This window comes from Mytilus trossulus, chromosome 3 (assembly GCF_036588685.1).
Source record: "Mytilus trossulus isolate FHL-02 chromosome 3, PNRI_Mtr1.1.1.hap1, whole genome shotgun sequence".
Lineage (NCBI taxonomy): Eukaryota > Metazoa > Mollusca > Bivalvia > Mytilida > Mytilidae > Mytilus > Mytilus trossulus.
The window spans coordinates 62,248,283-62,271,512 of record NC_086375.1 but is presented as its reverse complement, the minus strand read 5'-3'; the positions used below and the strand labels follow the sequence as shown (position 1 = coordinate 62,271,512).

General features: G+C 30.5%; 1 protein-coding gene across 8 annotated transcripts in view; it reads left to right on the top strand.

The window, feature by feature from the left end:
* Nucleotides 1-23,230, top strand: part of LOC134712047 (papilin-like) — a 127,917-nt gene that overhangs the window by 67,030 nt on the left and 37,657 nt on the right. For 5 of the 8 annotated variants that reach the window (XM_063573177.1, XM_063573174.1, XM_063573175.1 and 2 more), the window contains 3 exons: nt 16,498-16,521; nt 18,264-18,437; nt 20,494-20,679. In XM_063573177.1, the coding sequence (XP_063429247.1) occupies nt 16,498-16,521; nt 18,264-18,437; nt 20,494-20,679 (384 nt within the window). The remainder of the gene's footprint in view (nt 1-16,497; nt 16,522-18,263; nt 18,438-20,493; nt 20,680-23,230) is intronic. The other 3 variants (XM_063573178.1, XM_063573181.1, XM_063573180.1) reach the window with 3 other exon arrangements.

Sequence of the window (23,230 nt, the reverse complement as noted above, 5' to 3'; positions counted from 1 at the left end):
GATATATTGACCTGCGCTGTCAACGATTGTAATGAACCACATATTGATTCTGACTTGTGAAACTGATGAAATGTATATATGTTTAACTTTTCACCAAATCTAAAAAGATATGTATAAGGATAGGAGACTAAACAAAAAAATCCATTCATAAAAATATCACAGGAAGATGCTATTTCAGTTATTATACATGATCTTATGTAACAAGTTAAAGTTTTGTTAAAAGTATATTCATTCAAGGCTCTGAACAGCAAGGACAATTTGCATACTCAATTGATCAGCAAATTAAATAATATACAGGAATGTAACTTTTCCCCCCATGCATTCTAATTAGATGGTTTTATGTTATATCCTTGTATGGTTCTTGGTTGTTTTTTCAAATCAACTCACCTCATCAGAAGTAAAACTTGATGAATCTTTGAATCTCAAAAATCATGAGCAATAGTTTTTTGGCAATGCTTCTATTCACCAATTCATGTTATATTCATTCATGTATTAGCTATAACCACAAATAGGAAATGAAATTTTTTTCAGATAGAAATGCTTACAGCGATAATTACAATATATTTGCTGAGTGGTGTGAATTTAGTATTAATTTGATGATAGGATACTATAATTGATGACTATCAGAAGTATGCAGTTATTTGCCAAGACAAAAGATTGTTTATTTGTTGTTGTTTGTAGAAGCTGTTTATTTTGGTGTCCTGTAGATGAATTTAGTTATTATTCTCATGCATTAATGTAACTTGATTGCCAAAAGATATATATATACAATATATACTTGTGACAAAATTCTTATTTGTCTGAAACCTGCTTCATGTTGTCTAAATATAAACTTGGTATTGTGATGTAAATTGTGATGTTTACATAACTAAGTCCAGCCATAAAACAGATGAAAAACAGAAGATACCTGAAGTGTGGTCTAAATCAGTAGCCAGTTACAAACCAGAAATGGGGGCAAATTAGAAGTGGGTGGAAAGCAGGAGCCTGATACAAACCAGAAATTGGACCATATTAGAAGAGGGTCTAAATCAGTAGCCTGTTATAAACTAGAAATTGGGTCAAATTAGAAATGGATTTAAATAAGTAACAAATAAGAAGTGGGTCTAAATCAGTATGTTGGTACAAGTCAGAAAAGGGGTTAAATTAAGAGATGGTCTATATCAGTAGTCTGGTATAAACCAGACATGGTGTCCTATAAGAATGGTGTCTAAATTAGTTGCCTGTTACAAACCAGAAATGGAGGCAATTAAAAGTGGGTCTAAATCAGTAGCCTGGTACAAATCAGAAGTTGGGTCAAATAAGAAGTGGATCTAAATCAGTAGTCTGTTACAAACCAGAAATGGGTCTAAATCAGAAGCCTGGTAAAAAAACAGAAATGGGGTCAAATTAGAAGTGAGTCTAAATCAGTAGTCTGGTACGAATAAGAAATGAAGACAAACTATAAGTGGGTCTAAATCAGTAGTCAGTTGGTACCAATTATATTTGGGGTCAAATAAGAAATGTGTCTAAATCAGTAGCCTATTACAAATCAGAATTACCAGTATAATATAAAAAAAAATATGTCTTCCAAATCAGAAACCTTGTACAAAATCTGGTATGCATTAGAAGTCTATTATATATTAGAAGTGTGGGCCCGAATTTTAATAGAATCACAAGTAATAATAGACAGATTTTAACCATGAATTTATTCATATGACATAAACAATGGTTAAGGTTTCCCTGTGATGTTTAGGTGCTATCAGCTATGTTATCAGATGGGGTGGAGTTGAACAGAATTAAGACATAAGGATAACTGGGATGCCTTTTCGTCATTATAAAATGGAACTCTAATATTTGACACACTGAGTCATACATTGGATTGTTCTGTTCTAGACCAGGTGCTGCATAACTTTGAAATGAATGTTATAGCACTATCAAATCTCATAACATTTGTACAGAGTATACACATTTTGAGCCAAGCTGTGAAATTGGAAGTTCTTCGTTTATGTCCCATTTAGTTATTTTCTGCAATAAAATTTATTCATCGGATATCCCATTTGTTATGTTGATTATAGTACAAACAGTTCAAATACATTTCCATTACACTAGTATATTTTTTTTATCTGCACACTTTTACTGTATTATTTTCTTTAGATTTAAACAAATTTTAATGGGTCAGAAAAAGCACAGGCCTTCAATTAAGTCTGATGATTAAGAATTGATAGAATGATATCAATCACTGTTTTTTTAAATTTTTTTGAGGTTCTTGGACTTTACAAAATAATTATTATATAAATTGAATAAATAACTTAATAATGTTGTTTTTTGTTGTCGTTATAAGCCTTATTTTTTTCTAGAATTTTAAGTTCAATTGTGACACATTTTCGTGAGATTTAAGTATAGTTTAGAATGTGCACCGAGTTCAGCAGCATGAAGCTGGTACAATCCAGCTATTACTTTTCCATTTGTTAAAGTTATTGATATAATCTTTGACAAATCTTTTTATTCAAAGTGCTTTGTTTGCAATCCAACTTTTGGTACAAACACTTCAAATTTGGTCAAGACATCAAAGAATTTCAGGGGAATGACTACTTACATGGGCATGACAGAGACACGCCAATCTAGCCAAAAACCCAAAAACAGATTGATTGAGAAATTATTTAAAAATTAATTGAAATTGCATATGTTTTAAATAATAAAAAGATTTTGGTACTAATTGATTTGAAAATTAAACCCTCCCAGTACATGTATTGATTTATGCTGACTGATTAGAGAGATTACGATCTTTTAAGAACACCCAAATCTGTTGATCACAGATAAGCTATCTACATACTTGTACAAATTAGTGGTGACATTTAGTTTAATGTTTTCTTGTTAAATGTCAGCCTTTACCTTATTCCATATGACATTTACTTTTTCTCTTTTCCAACATAGTTATTACCCATACAATGTTTAAAATTATGCATGCTCGTATAATTTTCAGTATTTAAATTTTAAATTTTATGAATGAAGTTTAAGTTGAATACCTTTATGGTTTTGACTGAATTAGGGATTGGTTAACATATTGATGTTAGGAGATGTTGTAACTGTATAAATGACAGCAATCCAACAGCAAAAATAATGAATTGATTGATTGATTGATTGATTGATTGATTGATTTATCAATTGATTGATTGTTGATTGCTAAAAGCCATCAGCACATATAGGCTATAAGGCAGCAATAATTGAGTGTTGAAAGCAGATCTTTGATTAGTTGTACTTCACTTTTTCAAAGACTGTGTATGGTTTAAGAGCTTTATCAATTGTATGGACACTCAGTTTTTTTAAGTTATTTTTGTCAGATGATTGCTGTCTTATTGATGCATACCAGATATCTTCTTTTATTTATTTTTCTTATTTACTTGATACATTGATAGACACAGACCAAGGGAATCCTCCCTATACATGTATACCATTTACTGAATGTTTCAATTTGAGATGAGAAAAAGTTAATCTTTGCACTTTAGAAACATTCACATCTTGTAATTTTGGCCCTCCATCTGATAAACCATTCAGAATGCTTTTTATAAACAAATAGTTGTAGATTTGTGTATTGCTTTATCAAAATATCATCTCACATTTTAAAATTTTTAAAATATATGAACAAATTAAGCTCATATAGTTTGAAGACTATCTTTCATAGCTCAGGGCATCTTGTAGCTTTAGTAAACTTGACAAACTGTCCACCCTTTAGTGTGAGGTTATGTGTAATTAGTTACCCAACCAACAAAGCTTTACGATAATAGTTTGAAACTTTCAATGTTTTTATTAAGGTTAAAATGTACATTAGTATTCTTATAGGATGATAACCTCTTTGAAGCAAAATAGAAATCTTTATTTCTCATACATATTGTTGATTTTGTGAGTAAGAATTTTACGAAGTTAAAGTCTGTGAATGCTATTATGATGTGAGTTCGAATGAATAAAAAGTCTTTAGATTTATGATACAAAAAATATATAAAATTTATGTTTTGAAAAGCTTTAGGTAAATTGTTTTTTAATTGAATAACTTTGAATATGATATTATGGTATTTATATGGTCATGGGAGTTATTAAAAGTTCATCAATTATAATTGATCTTTTTACCTGAATTAGTAAAGGTGAGCTGTGAGACTATGTGAATGGAAAAAAATACAAATAATATGGTGTTTATATTTTCTTAATTTAGTTGCTATTTGTTGTGGTTTTTGATTTTGTCTCATTGAGGACAGTAGTTTCTTCTTTAAGGCTGCCCTTGTTGCAAAGGATAAGTAGTATTACAGTTGAATGAAGGTGGCCTCTCTTGGATTGATTGATTGTTGGTTGCTTAATGTCCAGTGGTCCTCTCTTGGAAGCTATGATGGTTATGTGAAGCAGTCCCTATAGGTTGTACATGTGTAAAGCAAAATTATATCCGGGTGAAATTTGATCCCGAGGAAAAAATGTCACAGTAGTTGTTGTTATTTTTTTATCCGGAGGAAAATATTTCCCTGGGATATTTTTTCCTTTGCCGTGAAATTCTATCTGGGTAGTTAACATATTGAATAGTTATAAGAAAAAACTTATCCTTTAGAAATACTATGAAATAATAAGTGTATTTGAAATAAAGCGAAATTGTTAAAAAAAAAATGTATTATAATGGGAAATAATTTCACAAATTATCCTTGAAAAAATTTCCTGAAATATTCAAGTCAATATCATCATTTAAAATGAAAATTATCATGAAACATAGGGAAGAAAACCAGAAGTAATTTCAAAGATCGTAATTGTGAAAATAATATCATGATTAAAAAAGGTTAGTGAAATACTTGTAAAAGTGAGTTGTTGTCAGATCTCAGTACAAATGTAAATTTAAAAGTAAGGTAGAAAATTTCTCAAATATAGTTGCATTACTACTGTTAATAGTAATAGAAGAATTTGATTATGATGATATTTTTAACTATATAAATAGTTTTTTTCTGGGGACAGAGATGTAGATGATGATTATATGGAAATAAGATAAATCATGGCATAACAATATATTGGAACAAAAGCATGTTTAACAGCTGGATAGTTTTTACCTGTGAAATGTTATCTGTCTTATTAAATCAAGTTGTAAGTCATCTTTTTATATAAATGAATATTTAAAAAATAAGATTCAAGGAAAAAGTTCACTATAAAATATTTAATATTAATATCTTTAAAATATAAATTTCTTATAATTACCTCCCTTTGATAAATTATGCAAATTTGGTGTACCTTTGAGAAACATTTTATAATTATAGTCAGGTATATATTGATTGTGAGTAACTTCAATAGTAGTTAATAGGACTCTATTTCACATGGTTCTGTGAAATATAGGACGGCAATTATATACCGGTACATACTATCCGCATAACACAGATAGATTTTCACTCCTCTGGAAAAAATTTACCTGTGTAATACCATGCCTGGAAAAAAATTACCGGGACAAATTATCCTCGGGATAAAATATCACAGAGGAAGAAATAAACCGTTACACATGTACACATTGACGTAATATTAAGCCAATTGTAGTGTTACAGATTAACACTAAGGATAGTTGGGATTGCAAAATGGAAATGTGTTCTAATTTGTATGACTACTATTTGCCCAAAGTGCATCTAATTTGGTATGAGATCTCAGAAGTTATCAAGCAATCTATGTAACAAGGGTTTTGTGATGTGTTTCTGTTTTTTTTGTATTTTTTTAAAGGTCATATTCACAAAACTTAATAGTTTAAAACAGCTTCTTGTGTGTATCTTTAGGTTGCGGCAACATTATGTCCTTTAAATGATTCCAATTAAATGATGCCAACAAAAAAATCGAGTATTTTGAGTTTGTATTCAAAGAAAACAAAGGTACTAAAATTTCATTTAGTTTCAAACACCTTTCGAGTATTGACCCAGTATGTGCGAAAGTTAGCCCTTATAACTATTTTGCACTACTTAAATCATGCCATCATCAGTTTTCTGAACCAACTATCCACTATAGAACAAGATAATATTTAACCTCCTGCGAAGGAAAACTTGTTAAAATTCATCTATGACATCATCAATGGGTTAAAAAACATAAAAAGTGATCATAATAATTACACCGATAACGTCTAAACTGACAATTATACCAGCTTTATACACTTTAGTATGATTTGTATCTGAAAGCAACAATTATACCAACATTAATTCACTCAGAAAATTGCTGTTCCCCCTCAAAGCCTTTGATCCTCCAAAATGATTTTATTTGCAAAAAATGATATGACCGAATTTCTTATCATAGATCATCAAGATTGTCTTCACAGATATTTTTGTAGTAAATAGATGATAACCCCCACTTTTTTAATGTAGAATTTGTCTAAATCTTTGCTTTAAGTACTTCAATAAAAGAGTAAAGTATTTGGATGCTTCCTGATATAATTCTCAAGACAGTTGTGAAATGATTTTCTCCTCACTTTTGTTCTGGTGGGTGTTACCCATCTCATACAGCTTTGTGAAAGTTATTATGAAGATGTTGTTGCTTAGTTAATTCAAAATCAAGATTGTATTAGATTAATATTCTATATAAATATCTTTATATTAGTTTGTACTTTCTTCATTGACCTTCCAAAGTTGCATTTTTTTACATTCACTTCATATCCAGGTAGGGGATGACTTTTTTTTTAAGCAATATCAGCTTTGGGGTTTCTTTATGCAATTATATTTTTTTTACAGTTATCATTTTATGCTAGTTGTCAATATACCTTTAAGCTGAAGGTGATTGTAATTTGACTTAAATAATAGGTCATCTATACGTGTTTGATAGAATCATGTAAGAATATGTTAATCTGACAGGAGTCATCTGACCTTGACCTTGATTTATTTTTCTATGATCAGCATAATTTAATTTCCTATTTTTGGTCATACATGTCTTGTCAGTTATTTGAAGTAACAGTTTAAATCATTGTAAGTTGGCCAGGGATTTTTTTATGCATATTGATAAACAAGAACAAATGCATTTGAGATATATTTTAATAATCAGACACCCTTTCTCCCCCTCCCCCTTGGCCTCCAAAAATACAAAACAAAACTAAACTAATAAAACACCATTGGAAATGGTACATAATTTGCTAATTTTCTGTTATATTATATAATAACATACCTATCTCTTTTCAAAAGTATTTATTTAGGAGATTCATTTTACCAGCTGGCAGACAAACCCTACAAATAAGAATCAGAAGTTTTGCTTTGGCAGTACTGGGATGCTTAAATCAATATAGGTGTTTACAAGTAGATGCTTTCTAAAACTTTACATTCAAGGATTACAAACATATTATAAGATGATTGCAAAAGGCATCCTTGTAGAAAAATTGAACATGTATTCTTTAGACTTCAGTAATTTTTAGTTTGTATTATAAAACTGAATTTTGAATCAATTCATTGATAAATTGCTATTTCACAGCAGACGAGATTACAAACTAATTTAATTTAATGTATAGCATTACATAATTTAAATATGTTATATTGTATAATAAAGTTAAATCATGTGGAAAATACAGCATTAAACTTTTCAGTACAGCTCCAATTTTCTTGTATTCATGGTCATGTTATATCCTGTTACAATCAAACTTTTGACATGCTTATATATATCTTTTTGTATGCAGAGTGATATAGTTGTTACCTGCATGTGAGAATATTTCACTTTCAAGAGCAAACAATTTTAGTCCCGAAACTAACTTCCAATACATGTAGTTTTTTTAAGCATTTTGTTTTTTATGTTGTGTTGTGTTTTGTCGACTGTTGTTTGTATTTTGGTCATTTTTCATTATTTGCCATGGTCAGTTTGTCCTGGACTAATCATTTCAATAACCCTTAGTATCTTCCATCTCTGTTGTATTTCACTTTATATAATTAAACTGAAGAAGTAAATTTTTAAAAAGGGTTTTATTTTTTTGCTTATATATCACACATGATGGCTTCATGAAGATATCTAGTGGCATAAGATCTAAAAGGAAGAGCAGACACAGGAACCCAGAAATGGGGACATTCTAACTTGGTGAAAAACATACCAATTTACAGTATTTGTACTTTATAAAAACTATTCAGAAAAATAAAACCTGTCTATTGATACCAGTAGAATGGCCTGTGTTAGTATTTTTAATTTTAGTTTCTTGTGTATAATTTGGAGTTTAGTATGACATCCATTATCACTGAACTAGTATATATATATGTTTAGGGTCCAGCTGAAGGACGCCTCAAGGTGCAGGAATTTCTCACTGCATTAAAGACCTGTTGGTGACCTTCTGCTGTTGTCTGTTCTATGGTCGGGTTTTTGTCTCTTTGACACATTCCCCATTTCCATTCTCAATTTTAAACATAGTATTTATATCTTTGATCCTTTCTAGTTTTTAAGGCTTTAGATAAATTTAATTGAAATAAAATGACTAAAATTCAGAGACTACGGTATGTAATTGGATTTGTGTGTATGTTCAGTTTTTAATAAATAATTAGACTGTAAGACAGATTCTGAATGCATTGAGCAAAATTATTTGGCAAATTGAATTTAGATAGCTTAAATATATAAACATTTCGTGCATAAATACAATTTGCAGCTAGAAAAAAAGTAAAACATTTAGTATAGATTACATAAGATTTCGTTTTGACAGATTATCCTACTGTTTTGGAGGGTGTTTATGTACTTTTGTATTAATTCAGTTCAAAATTTTATCTATTACTGTAATATAAGATACTGAAGTCCAATAAAATTGACTTGCGAAAACTTTAATATGCTATATGTTGTCTCACACAGTTATAGTAAAATACTAATTTACATAACTAAATAGGTTAAATATATTTCATAGTTGAGAACATTTGTCAAATAACTGACAGAAATATTATAGTTTTACATGATTCTCCCTGTGTGAAAATGTGTAGCTGAATTTTTCAATTTAGGGTAGAAGTACCTGTTATTTTTAACATAAATGTAATTAAAATGCACAATTAAAGTATCAAGTTATACTAAAGGTGAAAAATGTTAAGAAAAATGAAAGATCATAGAATGGACATGGATATTAAAATGTAGCGTGATATGTTTTCTTAAGTACTGAAAATTCAGAAATTTGGCGGTGTTTTTATTTTTGATAAAATTCAGATGATATAGGTGTATGTACAAAAATGAAAACTTCAATTTAAATTTTGATAGCCATATTTGTATGCAGGAATTCCAAAAAAAACGATAGATAATCCTGCATTTATGTCATCTGTTCAACAATTACAATGATAAAATGCAGATGAAAAATGTCTGACTTTACTGTGTATAGCATTCCTTTGAATTGGTTAAAAAAAATAATCATAAGTTCCTAAGTAATAAATCTAGAATTACCTCAAAAAAATAAAGACCCAATCCCAATCCCAATTTCCCTTAACAGTAATAGGCCTAATCCTGATCGAGGTCCCTAACAGGTCCTTCAGCACCTCACAACAGTCAAAGTCAAAATGTTTTTATGAACACAGTGCCAAATGCCTTTCTGGTTTTAAAATTTCCATTTATTTTATATTAGATTTTGCTATTTATATGACCTATAAAGATGATATATTTAAGTCGTACCAAGTATTAAAAGATTTCTTCTATCTCAACTTTCTGTACTTGACCCAAATTTATAGAAATATTTATCTTAAATTTGAATTCTTTAAAAATTTATAGTACACATGTCTACTGATGTATAAAACCACAAAATTATTATATTATTAAAACACTTAGTGTCTGACAGACAGTATGGTTTAAGGCTATAGCACTATCCTAATGTTATTATACCATATAGAAATTTCATGGTGGTGTTAGTCTGTGATATTCATTTATCTGAATTTTAATTACATTACGACCAATACAGGCCGTACTAGTCCGGTAGGATCTCTGCAGGTACTAGTCTGGTATGATCTCTGCACGCTATGGACAATGATAATAAGTTTATAAGATGGTATTCTTTGATAATGGTTTGTCCAGTTTTTACCCTAACAGACTTTATATAATGGAACGAAAAGAGTAAAAGTCATTGACTGACCAGAACATGTGTGTCATTCAGATGTACAGTAAAGACTGGACAAATTCATTGTTAGTCCAATGTAAATTGTAAGAGTTTCTAATATGCATAGAACATGAAATGAAATTGAGAATGGAAATGGAGTGGAGAATATGTCAAAGAGACAACAACCCACCCAAAGAGCAGATAACTGCTGAAGGCCACCAATGAGTCTTCAACACAGCAATATATTTTTGCTTAAGATTTGAATATTACAAAAGGACATTGAACTTTTTGTCCATCATGTCTACAGTAAACATTTGACAATTGATAAAAGTATTAACCAACGTCTGAAGTGTCATTTTGTTTGACTTTTTGAAGGAGGTGTATGTGATTCTTTTAAGTAAATAACTTTCACCAGTTTTATTGATTGTCCAATATACTTCACAATTAAATGATAAAGAGATTCCTTTCAGCCGAAAATAGGCCCAAAGTCTATATTAAAGTCCAATTTAGTTCATTCAGGATAAGGGCTTTATTTCAAATGGCGCTTCCTTCTTAGAAAACGTATGCACACAGATCACTTATAAGCTCTCCCCCTCTATGTTGGAAGCATTGGTTATGTGGGCTTGCTCATTAACGCTCATTTTATTTTAAAAGGATTTAAAATGAAATGCTGAGAATTACACATATTTGCCTTACATGAGGGGAGTCGGAGGGGTGCTGATCCCGAAATCCCAGGCTTAAAATTTTAAGGTCCTGATTAAGAAAAAATAAAATCCAACATCCCAAAATTCAAAAAAAGTATATCCCGGATCCTCAGAAAGGGTCAATTCCAAAATCCGAGCCTAAAAACTTGTGATCTTGACGTCCTGAAAAAGGTCCAGCCCTACTTTTACATACATATCACTTAAACTAAGATAAATTAACTTTTCCAGCCTGATTTGGTATCTTATGTTTATGGTTTACATTTTATAAATATCAGTCTTAAGATTGTCCAGCTAAGTAAATACAAGTATAATATTATAATATGGCTGTCTTAAAGAATTAAAATTTTGAAACATTCCAAGATAAAAATAAGTTATTAAAAAATATTTTTAAACCATAAATTATGAGGTTAAGTGATTTATAGATAAACTACCATTATGTTCTGCTGTGTATAATAATAGGGTTGTTGTACAAGGATTATTGAAGCTAAATGAAGCAAGTAATGAATGAATTGTAGTGAAAATTTAACTGTAGTTTGGTTGTGATTTACTCAGAGTCTGGATGCATTGAAGTCATAATGCAATATTGTTATCTAGAAAAATCAGTTTGATAGAATTGTGAATCAAAGATAATTATACTCAAGTATGACATAAGAAATGTTAAGCACGAGTATTCACCTAGAATGTAATGTATGAGTAATGGAAGTAGCAGACTTCTGTAATAGCAAAAGATCATAATTGATTTATTGCAAAAGTCCTTTATGATAAGTTATTAAAAATTCAACAGAGATTCCATTCATTCTAGATCCACTTTTTCTGATCCTATATATGATTGTAGCAAACCATGTCCCCGTCCTGAACTACATGCATGTTATTTTAATTTGGTTTGGGCGAATGGAAACAAGCTATCTATCATAGGCTACATGAATTTTAACATTACACATGTGCTTTATTTTATTGATAATTTGAAAATGAGGAGTGCAGACTGTTTTTGTATTGCTTCTTTGTTTGAAGTACTTACATAGACCAATCGATGTGAATAAAAGGAGATACATGTATATGAATTGAATGTAGCTTGAGCATATTGATGAATGTTATGGTCTTTTAGTCTATTACTCCACTCTTTTAAAATGTAAGTTGAAAAATGGGGTATTAAGAAATGCTTTTGACTGTCAATCTGTCTGTCCAAGCATGTGAAGAATATGAAGACAATTTGACATTTCATTTTGATTATTTAAAAGCTTAGTTTTTCCAAACATATAGGAGTTAAAGCATGAAATGTTATGCTTTGTGTGTCCCATGTTTGTCCATTATCAAAGTCAGTTTGCAGAATTTAAATAATGTATTATAAGTAATCAAAAGTATTTTGGAAGTCATAATATTAATTATAAATGAAGTAGCTTTGTTGACCAGTACTTAACCACACCTAAATAAGTACTTGATAGGATTTTAAAGGATTAGCCATCACACACTGATGGTCAAGTTTGACCAATACTAGAGAGTAGATTAGATAATATGTTGTGGTAGAGCACTCCAAAGATAGTAATGTTAAGCTGAATTTAAATGTTATACATGTATTTTATAAGGACCAAATTATCAGTAAAATGATAGGGTTGGAATGTTTTTGGACAGTGTGACTTTTATAAATGTCAAGTTAAGTTTATGGCCCTATATAATTGTATCAGCCTAGTATTTAAGTCCCCTGTGATAATGTTGACTTTTTATGTGTAATTGAATGTTTTAGAAAGTTCAAAAGTCTGTCGTTAGTGTCAACAGTTTGTTAATGGGTGACAAATTGTAACTATTTTAAAGAATTTATAGGAAGGGGGCGTAATGCCAGTAAAGGGAATATAAAATGCTGAGCAGTGCAATTTGGAAATATTTTGTACAATTTTATGCTAAAAAATCATATAAATCATGATTAACATGTGGCTTTTTATTTTTTGGCAATCAAAGGGGTATAATCAGGAGTACATCCTCTACATCCCCTCTGTTATTCCTACTTAAATTCTCTGGCAGTTAGGATAATATAGAACAACTTGGTAGCTTACAATAGGTATAGTTCATAAATACAGACATATTATAGGACTGATACTTCACAACCACAAAATTACTTTGTAAGACGAAAAAGACTAAATATTGACTTAGATTACCAAGTTCAAACATGCCAAGCAACAACTAGTACCACACATGTTAAACTAATCATTAATTCAAATATTAATGTAATAAGTATTTGTCATTTAAAGCAGTCCATATTAACTTTGAATTGGTATTATGATAACAAATATAACTGTATTAGGAAAATAAAAGGAAACCTTTTCATAGTACATGTACAAGGTTTTTGTTTACAGACTGAGAGGTCTGTAGGTAAGAGAGCAAGATTTTAGTCTCAAGTAACAGATATTTTTGTTACATCCAGCTGTTGATTTTTTATTTAATACAGTGTTGAGGTACAGATTGAGGTCAAATATTCTAGTTCATGGACCACTTTTTAAGGAATTACAAAGGCCTGGCAAATCATGCCTATATACCACCACTTTATGTTGAGATTTAAAAAAATGAGATATAAATCATATAGATAATAGTTTTTTTCAAATCAAATCAAATAATTTTATTAGTGTAAATTCCTATACAGAAATGATACCAGCCGACATTTACAAAATACAAATATAAATACAAAATAATAATAATAAAAAAAAACAACATATTTTCTCAATGATAAGAGATACATATTTTATATTTACATTGCTTGGAGGTGTTATTCATACAATATTATTAATTCAACAGCTTTAATACTAGAAATATGTTCAGATGCAAATTTTCCTCTGAAAATCATCTTCAAAGGGAGATCTCCTAATTTTTTTTAGTTTGGTTGCTTAAGTGGTGCATAAAGTATTGCATATAATTTTACTTGGTCAATATGTGGATATGAATACCTATACCATTTGTTTGAAGTAGACAAGACATTCAAGTCATATTTCTAATGTACTGGCTCTCTAGATAAGAGTCCAAGTAAACATGTCACTCTACTGGGACACATTATATTGACACTGAGCCCACTGAAGTCAAAGGATTTATAAACGGATATGAAGACATTTTATGGAATGCTGTGAACTGATGACTGACCAACAATATTTGTCCTATAGCTAGAAATATAGGTTTAACACATTAACAGACAAAACAACAATATTTTTGGCTTTAGTTATATTTATTTGTGTATACATTATGGAAATGCAATCACAGCAATAAGTTCTTGCCATTAATTAATCAGTGCAATCAGAAAATGTTTCCAAGACTAATTAATTGATTCACATCATAGTAATTGTAAATTACTTTCTACAGCGATCACAGAAACAAAAATTAAGGGCATACGATACAGTTACAGGGGAGGTAATGACGTTGCTAACGTAAAATGTTATTTTCGCGACGTCAAACTGTAACATATCGGGAAAAGATGCATTTTTCAACTGATTTTTGTCATTCAAACTGATTTAATTTGAAAACGAGTTCATGGACCCCTATTTTTCAAAACAGCAATTTGTTTCATTTTGCAGGGAGATTATGTGACCCAAATTTTATAAAACTGTAAATAGAGGATTTTTTTTAATTTTGATAAACATGCAGTAAAAAATGACGTTTTTTCCTCAGTTCATGAACATTTGATAAATATGAGTTATTTCTGAATAAAAAATTGCATACTTTTTATGGTACTTATAAAATAAAGAAATTACCGATTATTTAACAAAAAACAATTTGTGTCTATCTTTTATAACAAAAAAGTTATGTCTTTCTTTCGAAAAATGAATTACGCCCACAAATCTGAATTTTGAGCAAATATACAAAATTTCGACCTCATTTTACTCAAAAAGTAGCACATGGAGGTATTTTTTTTATTACATATTTGATTTAATCAGGTAAAAAATAGCCTATATGCAAATTTTCACGAACTTGTAAATACAGGATCAAAACTGTATCGTATGCCCTTAACATCATTATTTGTTATGGGAAATAATTTTTTCATGTCTACACTGATAAATACATATTGAAAAACAAGAATTAAATTATAGTGGATATGAACAATGATGGAACCTCTGCAACTTCTCTCTGAAGTAGCAGTAGATGTGGCCTGTAAAAAAGCAGTTTCTGTACCTATCCAACATAAGTACATCTCCTCATGATGTTAGCTTTATTTTGAAATGTATGGTTCTTGAATTGATGTTATTTATTGCATAACATCAGATCTAAGACTTGCAGTTCTATATTTTTTTCGAGAGAATTAACACAATAAACATGCAATTAGAAGCACTGAAGTGTATTACTTGACCTTAACCTTGATAAGTTTTTTTTTTATATTTTTGTCTATGAATAGAAAAGGAAACCATGTCTTAGTATAGTCTACGATTACAAGTGTTTCAGACTGGTTGTTGTGGAATAAATTAGGTTCTACAGTCTGTTTGTTAAAGTCTCTCTGATGTGGTAATGTTTTGTTTAAATGCATTAAAAATCATGCTTTCTACTCTTTTTGAACAGTTTTTATTGTCTGCAATTTCATTTTCCATCTATTGGAAAGATTTAGCTGTTTATACTTGAATGTAAGGTAACCCCTGTTTTTTGTCCCAAAAAAAGGGGGATGCCATTTGGCACAGAAACATGGACAGTTTTAGATATAGTCAGATCACAATTAGCTCACCAGGTTTTTAAGGGCAAAAGCAATTTGTTTATCATTTCTTTCTTCTGATGTCGACTTGGTGTTGTTAAAATTTCAAAATTATTATCCTTTGTATTAAACCGTGTGTGGACATCGGAAACAAACTTAAAAGTTTAATGATTAATGTGCAGAATATAAATTAATAAATTAAGTTGTAACACAATAAAAGGTAAAGGATATATACTTTGAACTTAAAGTTTAATGTAATTTTCATTGCTTTTGTCTTGTTTTTTTATTATGTCAGAGTGTTCCCTTATCTGCTTAAATTAATTAATTTTCTGTATTATAAAAAAGAAGATGTGGTATGATTGCCAATGAGACAACTATCCACAAAAGACCAAAATGACACACACATTAACAATTATAGGTCACCATACGGCCTTCAACAATGAGCAAAGCCCATACCGCATATAGTCAGCTATAAATGGCCCCGATAAGACAATGTAAAAACAAGTGAGAAAACTAACGGCCTTATTTATGTAAAAAAAATGAACGAAAAACAAATATGTAACACATAAACAAACGACAACCACTGAATTACAGGCTCCTGACTTGGGACAGGCACATACATAAATAACGTGGCAGGGTTAAACATTTTAGCGGGATCCCAACCCTCCCCCTAACCTGGGACAGTGGTATAACAGTACAACATAAGAACGAACTATAAAAATCAGTTGAAAAAGGCTTAACTCATCAGATAGACAAAAAATAAAAGTGGATTTTGGGGATGATTCTATTCTAGTTTTAGTTCCACATTTCTGTGATTATAAGCTCGAATTTGTTTTTTACAATTACTTCATTTTATACAGAACATTTTTGTTATTAGAGAATTAAAGAATAATTTGAATGGAATTGAAATAAAGAGATACATGAACTGTATAGAATTGTGGGTAGTAAGGTCGTGTGCTCAGTATGTGCTCTGTATGTATAGAATTCCTGTTATGCATATATAGCTAGTCGGGGTTTGTCTTCTGTATCAGTCTGTAGAAGTTAGTGAAGAACGAGACTGCATATGGTTATCCAAAGGTACCATACAAAACATTGTCTATTTTGTTATTATATTTTGGTGCTAATATATGATTTTTCTTTCTTTCCAGTTAATACAGTAGTTATAGATACGGGTAAGTAATAGAAGGATTTAGTAACTATAAAAATTATTTCTCTGTTATAATAAAAAAAAAAAACAATGAGAGAAGTTTTTAAAATCACAAAAATAAAGAATAAGATTTTTGACCATAAAGATAATGCATACTTTTTAAGGTAGTTTCAAATTAAGGACACAAATAATTAGTAAATTCTGAAAACTGAATTACCAAATAAAAGGAGAAAGATTACTACTTCTGAAATACATTAATGTTTTAAAACAAAAATTCGATTCATTAATCGTTATTCTTAAAATTCAAATAATTGAAAAGTTTTCTCATCAATTCTCGCAGTCATTTTTGTGGTCAAATGATTATTACTATGTACTTAATAAAATGTGACGTACTACTACAAGTAGTAAATCATCTTTCAAATGTACATTAAAATACACCCACCAGATAGTAGATTAGAATCACTGCACCAATTTGCACACCAATTCACACCAATTTGCACACCAATTATCCTTTGCACCTTTCACCTCACCCAACCTTCACCTTTAAACTGTAGAAAATGCTTTTGCACAATTTTCATGGATGCCAAAATTAGAATTAAAAAAATGATTTTGTGTAAAATATATCTAGGGGGTACTGCCTTAGTGAGGGAAAACTTGAGTCCCCATCTGCATGTAAATAAAATTAATATTGGTCAACCTAAACTAAATATTTCAGATGCAAGTCGATTTGACTTGAGCAGAAACTATTGTTTTATTTTTTTCTAAAGCTAATACTATTCTTGAAGGAGTAGAAAGTAAAAGAGATAGTTATCCCTTCATTATATGCAGATAAATCTTTGCTTTAAAATAGATTCTGTTGCATATCTTTACATTTATATTTCTGCATGTTATATATTACAATTCTACTTTTACAAATATTCCTCTTGAATCTAGAATACTCAGATTAAATGTTAATTTTAAGTAGTGGTTTATTTTGTAACAACTGTTCTAAAATGATTTGAGGTACTTATAACTATAAAGAGAGTACTTATGATTCACCTTCAAAGTTCAAAAGTCTTGTGAACTATTTAAAACTTTTTAAATCTGTTATACAACTGCGTAAGATAAGATGTTTATGTTCTAAGTTTTGATATTAACTTACATTCTGGCGTTATATCTGACTTATGTAATTTTTGAATAGGGTGTTTTGGTCCTAATTTTGTAACGTGATTAGTTATCAGTTAACATGTAGATATAAGGTTGATTACCCAAACTTTTGATCAGTAATTTTATTAATAAAGCGAGAAAAACATATTGTCTTTTAATTTTAAAATAACCTAAAGTAACTTTTAATTTCAATTTGTTTTTTCATAAATGAACATACAAGCAAAATTGTGTAAAGTATTGTTAGTTTAAACAACCATGTGATAATCTTTGTTTTGCTGGCTTTTACTGCAAAAAAAAATTCTGAGTAAATTTTTTAATCTGTTGCTGTTATTCAAATATTTGGATTAGAATGTTATGGACCTTAATCAGATTAAAGTCCAAAACAATAAAACCAAAATTAAAGATGTCAGAACCATTCAAAAATAATAAGAAAATAAAAAAAGGAACGTTAGAGTTGTTTATTTTTGCAGCTACTAACTAAAAAATGAAAGACTGAACAGCATTACAGATCTAGTAACAAAGAATTTAAACATGGTTGTTATATCACTGTTGCTAACACTGTGTGTTTGTTTTCTATGCACTGGGTGTGGTTATCCAATATTTTGTCTTCAATTTATTTAGCTCGATGTCGCCAAAAACAAGACAGGGGCCAATGTACCAAATATAAAGTTCAGTGGTATTATAATTACAATGACAAACTATGTCAGAGATTTTGGTATGGTGGTTGTCGTGGCAACACCAACCGTTTTGAATCTGAAGAGGCATGTAAGGCCGCTTGTACCTCTAAAGTTATAGGTTTGTATCTATAAGTGATATTGTTGTGTTAGATAACAGTGCATAAATATGATGAACTTCATTTGACCATGTTCATAAAAATGATGAACTGCATTTGACCATGTTCATAAAAATGATGAACTGCATTTGACCATGTTCATAAAAATGATGAACACCATTTGACCATGTTCATAAAAATAATGAACTCCATTTGACCATGTTCATAAAAATGATGAACTCCATTTGACCATGTTCATAAAAATAATGAACTCCATTTGACCATGTTCATAAAAATAATAAACTCCATTTGACCATGTTCACAAAAATGATGAACTCCATTTGACCATGTTCATAAAAATGATGAACACCATTTGATCATGTTCATAAAATAAGGAAATACAACATTATGAGAAAAATAATTTAAGAATAGACAAAGAAAAAGATGGTCTGTGCATAAGTATCAACTTTTCAAATCTTCAAATTGGGAGCTCTGCTTCAGATGAAAATGTTTCTATCAGAAATTTACTACATCCCTATTTTAATAAAAATGGGATACTCTACTCATTCTGTTCCCTATGTCATTAAAGAGACTCACAAATTATGCAGTCCTGACTAAAAAAAACTAAAATATGTATCATGCTAAAGGTTCACTTTAGGCTAAACATGGTCTTGAATTTCAACTTCATCATGGAATATACAAAAGAAATAATTTGATTCTTAAGGTTAATAACTGTATCTATTTCCAAAGCCTTACTACTAAATAATGTATAATTAAGGGTCATTATTTCGTCATTTATTATGTTATCTGTCAAAAAAAATTATTTTGTATAAGTTGTAATATCACAATTGCTTCTTGTGAAATTGGTATCATTTTGACCTGGTTGAAAATACATTAAAATTGAATGGCCAATTTCAACCTTTTGTGAAGTTTTTCTTTGTAGTCAATTATAGAACACTTGACTTATGATCAAGAAAGCATTTGACAATTGTGAATATTCTTTGATTTTTTTGTGTCCCCTCTTGTCATGGAAGGAAACTTCTTGACAACATTTCTAAAATTAAAAGAAAATTATTGAAAATGTAATGTATCTCAAAATGTTTTTGATAATACAATGAACCAAACACGTTTAAACTATGCAAAATTCTAAATGCCAAATTCACAACTTGAATACTTTTAGATTCTAACTCCTTAGAGGGTGATGGGCACAGACTGAAAGGTCCCCCCCCCCCCTTTCAATTTTTTTCTTTCAGGCGGCTCCTGTTGAAAAAAAATAGAGTTCATACCTATGTCTATTTTTAAAACAAAATTATATTGCGGTCAGAGTATCACATATTTATGCAGTTATTCTGTTATTTCATGCCATTTATCAATCATCATTTATATATCATGATGTTCATTCATTTATGTTGAATGCATAGAGTGTTTAAATTACTCATTCTCTCCAAGAAATGAAAAATGATTGCCCTTGTCTTCAAAAGAAAGAGGGCAAAAAGCAAAACTTAGCTGTACTACATGTATAATTAGAAAACCCAGTATGACATTATACTGTGACCATGGCATGAAGAACAATTCCTTCCAGTCTTTTATACTATTGCAAAATATACAACATCACAGTACAGTAGCATGATGAACGTATTGCAGATCAATTATTGTTTCTCACGATCTCTTTATGAATGCTTCATATCTTTCTTAGTTTATGTATGATCACTAAGAACTATTTTAGGGATGAAAATTCGTAAAATCTGTATTAATGTCAAAAGAAACTATGCATCAAGTTATTGGTTATAATTCTGTTTTTATATGCATGAATGAAAGTGTTTGAGTGAGCCTGGAGCATGTCCCTTGAAAGAGATATAATACTGAATCATAAACTTGTTTTTATTTATATTAAATTCTTTCCATCCTATTATTTTTTTATGTCCACCCTTTTCCACTTTATAAAGCCACTGTCACTTGCACTCACAATTCCTCCCAAACCTGAAACTATAAATAGGTAATAATACCAAAGCTTGTACTTATTTTTTCTTAGAATATAAGTACATTTGTATTATAAAGCTATTTTGTTAATTTGATTAGACACAGGTACAAATGGTCATACAGGTACTGACCATGGAACAAATGGTCATACAGGTACTGACCATGGAACAAATGGTAATGGACACAGTGGTACTGATCACGGAACAGATCACGGAACAGATCATGGGACAGATCACGGTACTAATGGTGGCACTAATGGGGGAATAGATAACTCAGGGAATACAGGTAAACCTTAGTCTAATGATAATAGTAGGGGGTGTAGATATTGGATTAGAGGGAGTATGAACATTAGAACAGATGGATATAGACAGTGGAAGGGATGGGGTTAAGACATTGGTACAGATGGGGGTGTAGACATTAGAACAGAGGGGTATAAACAGTGGAAGGGATGGGGTTAAGACAATGGTTCAGATAGGGGTGTAGACATTAGAACAGAGGGGTATAGACAGTGGAAGGGATGGGGTTAAGACATTGGTACAGATGGGGGTGTAGACATTAGAACAGAGGGGTATAAACAGTGGAAGGGATGGGGTTAAGACAGTGGTACAGATGGGGGTGTAGACATTAGAACAGAGGGGTATAGACAGTGGAAGGGATGGGGTTAAGACAATGGTTCAGATGGGGGTGTAGACATTAGAACAGAGGGGTATAGACAGTGGAAGGGATGGGGTTAAGACAATGGTTCAGTTGGGGGTGTAGACATTAGAACAGAGGGGTATAGACAGTAGAAGGGATGGGGTTAAGACATTGGTACAGATGGGGGTGTAGACATTAGAACAGAGGGGTATAAACAGTGGAAGGGATGGGGTTAAGACAGTGGTACAGATGGGGGTATACACAGTGGTGCTGACTGGGATTAGACAATGTTACAGATGGGGGTATACACAGTGGTGCTGACTGGGATTAGACAATGTTACAGATTGGATTGGTGACCATTTGGGCGCTGACTTGGAAAATGTGAAGAAAAAATAGGGACTTATTTATATTAATACAATAAACAAAATAAAATATGACAGATATAAACAAGTTAAAAAAGTTCTACTTGTGGCCGTTGTCTTTCAGGCGATATTAGAATTAGTTTTTATACGACCGCAAATTTTGAAAAAATTTTCGTCGTATATTGCTATCACGTTGGCGTCGTTGTCGTCGTCGTCGTCGTCCGAATACTTTTAGTTTTCGCACTCTAACTTTAGTAAAAGTAAATAGAAATCTATGAAATTTTAACACAAGGTTTATGACCATAAAAGGAAGGCTGGTATTGATTTTGGGAGTTTTGGTCCCAACATTTTAGGAATTAGGGGCCAAAAAGGGCCCAAATAAGCATTTTCTTGGTTTTCGCACTATAACTTTAGTTTAAGTTAATAGAAATCTATGAAATTTTGACACAAGGTTTATGACCACAAAAGAAAGGTTGGGATTGATTTTTGGAGTTTTGGTTTCAACAGTTTAGGAATTAGGGGCCAAAAAAGAGCCCAAATAAGCATTATTCTTGGTTTTCGCACAATAACTTTAGTTAAAATGAATAGAAATCAATGAAATTTAAACACAATGTTTATGACCACAAAAGGAAGGTTGGTATTGATTTTGGGAGTTTCGGTCCCAACAGTTTAGGAATTAGGGGCCAAAAAGGGACCCAAATAAGCATTTTTCTTGGTTTTCGCACCATAGCGTTAGTATAAGTAAATAGAAATCTATGAAATTTAAACATAAGGTTTATGACTATAAAAGGAAGGTTGGTATTGATTTTGGGAGTTTTGGTCCCAACAGTTAAGGAAAAAGGGGCCCAAAGGGTCCAAAATTAAACTTTGTTTGATTTCATCAAAATTGAATAATTGGGGTTCTTTAATATGCCGAATCTAACTGGGTATGTAGATTCTTAATATTTGGTCCCGTTTTCAAATTGGTCTACATTAAGGTCCAAAGGGTCCAAAATTAAACTTAGTTTGATTTTAACAAAAATTGAAACCTTGGGGTTCTTTGATATGCTGAATCTAAAAATGTACTTAGATTTTTTATTATTGGCCCAGTTTTCAAGTTGGCCCAAATCGAGGTCCAAAATTAAACATTGTTTGATTTCATCAAAAATTGAATAATTGGGGTTCTTTGATATGCCAAATCTAACTGTGTATGTAGATTCTTAATTTTTGGCCCAGTTTTAAAATTGGTCTAAATTAAAGTGCAAAGGGTCCTAAATTAAACTAAGTTTGATTTTAACAAAAATTAAATTCTTGGGCCTCTTTGATATGCTGAATCTAAACATGTACTTAGATTTTTGATTATGGGCCCAGTTTTCAAGTTGGTCCAAATCAGGATCTAAAATTATTATATTAAGTATTGTGCAATAGCAAGTCTTTTCAATTGCACAGTATTGTGCAATGGCAAGAAATATCTAATTTCACAATATTGTGAAATAGCAAATTTTTTTTTAATTAAGAGTTATCTTTCTTTGTCCAGTATAGTAAGCAAGAAATATCTGCAAGATTTTTTTTTAATTGGAGTTATCTTTCTTTGTCCAGAATCAACTTAAATCTTTGTTATATACAATATACAATGTATAATCACTTTTTACTACCAACTGGTAAATTTAAATAATCTTTACCATTCAGTGATAACAAGCAGTTTTTTTACATCTTAATATTTTATGATGTATTTAAATGAGTAGTAATTGTTGCAAACTCCATTAGAATATTTTAATTGAAATTAGTTTTGGAATAAGGGAAAGGGGGATGTGAATAAAAAATTGGGTTCAATTTTTCTCATTTAAAATTTCATAAAT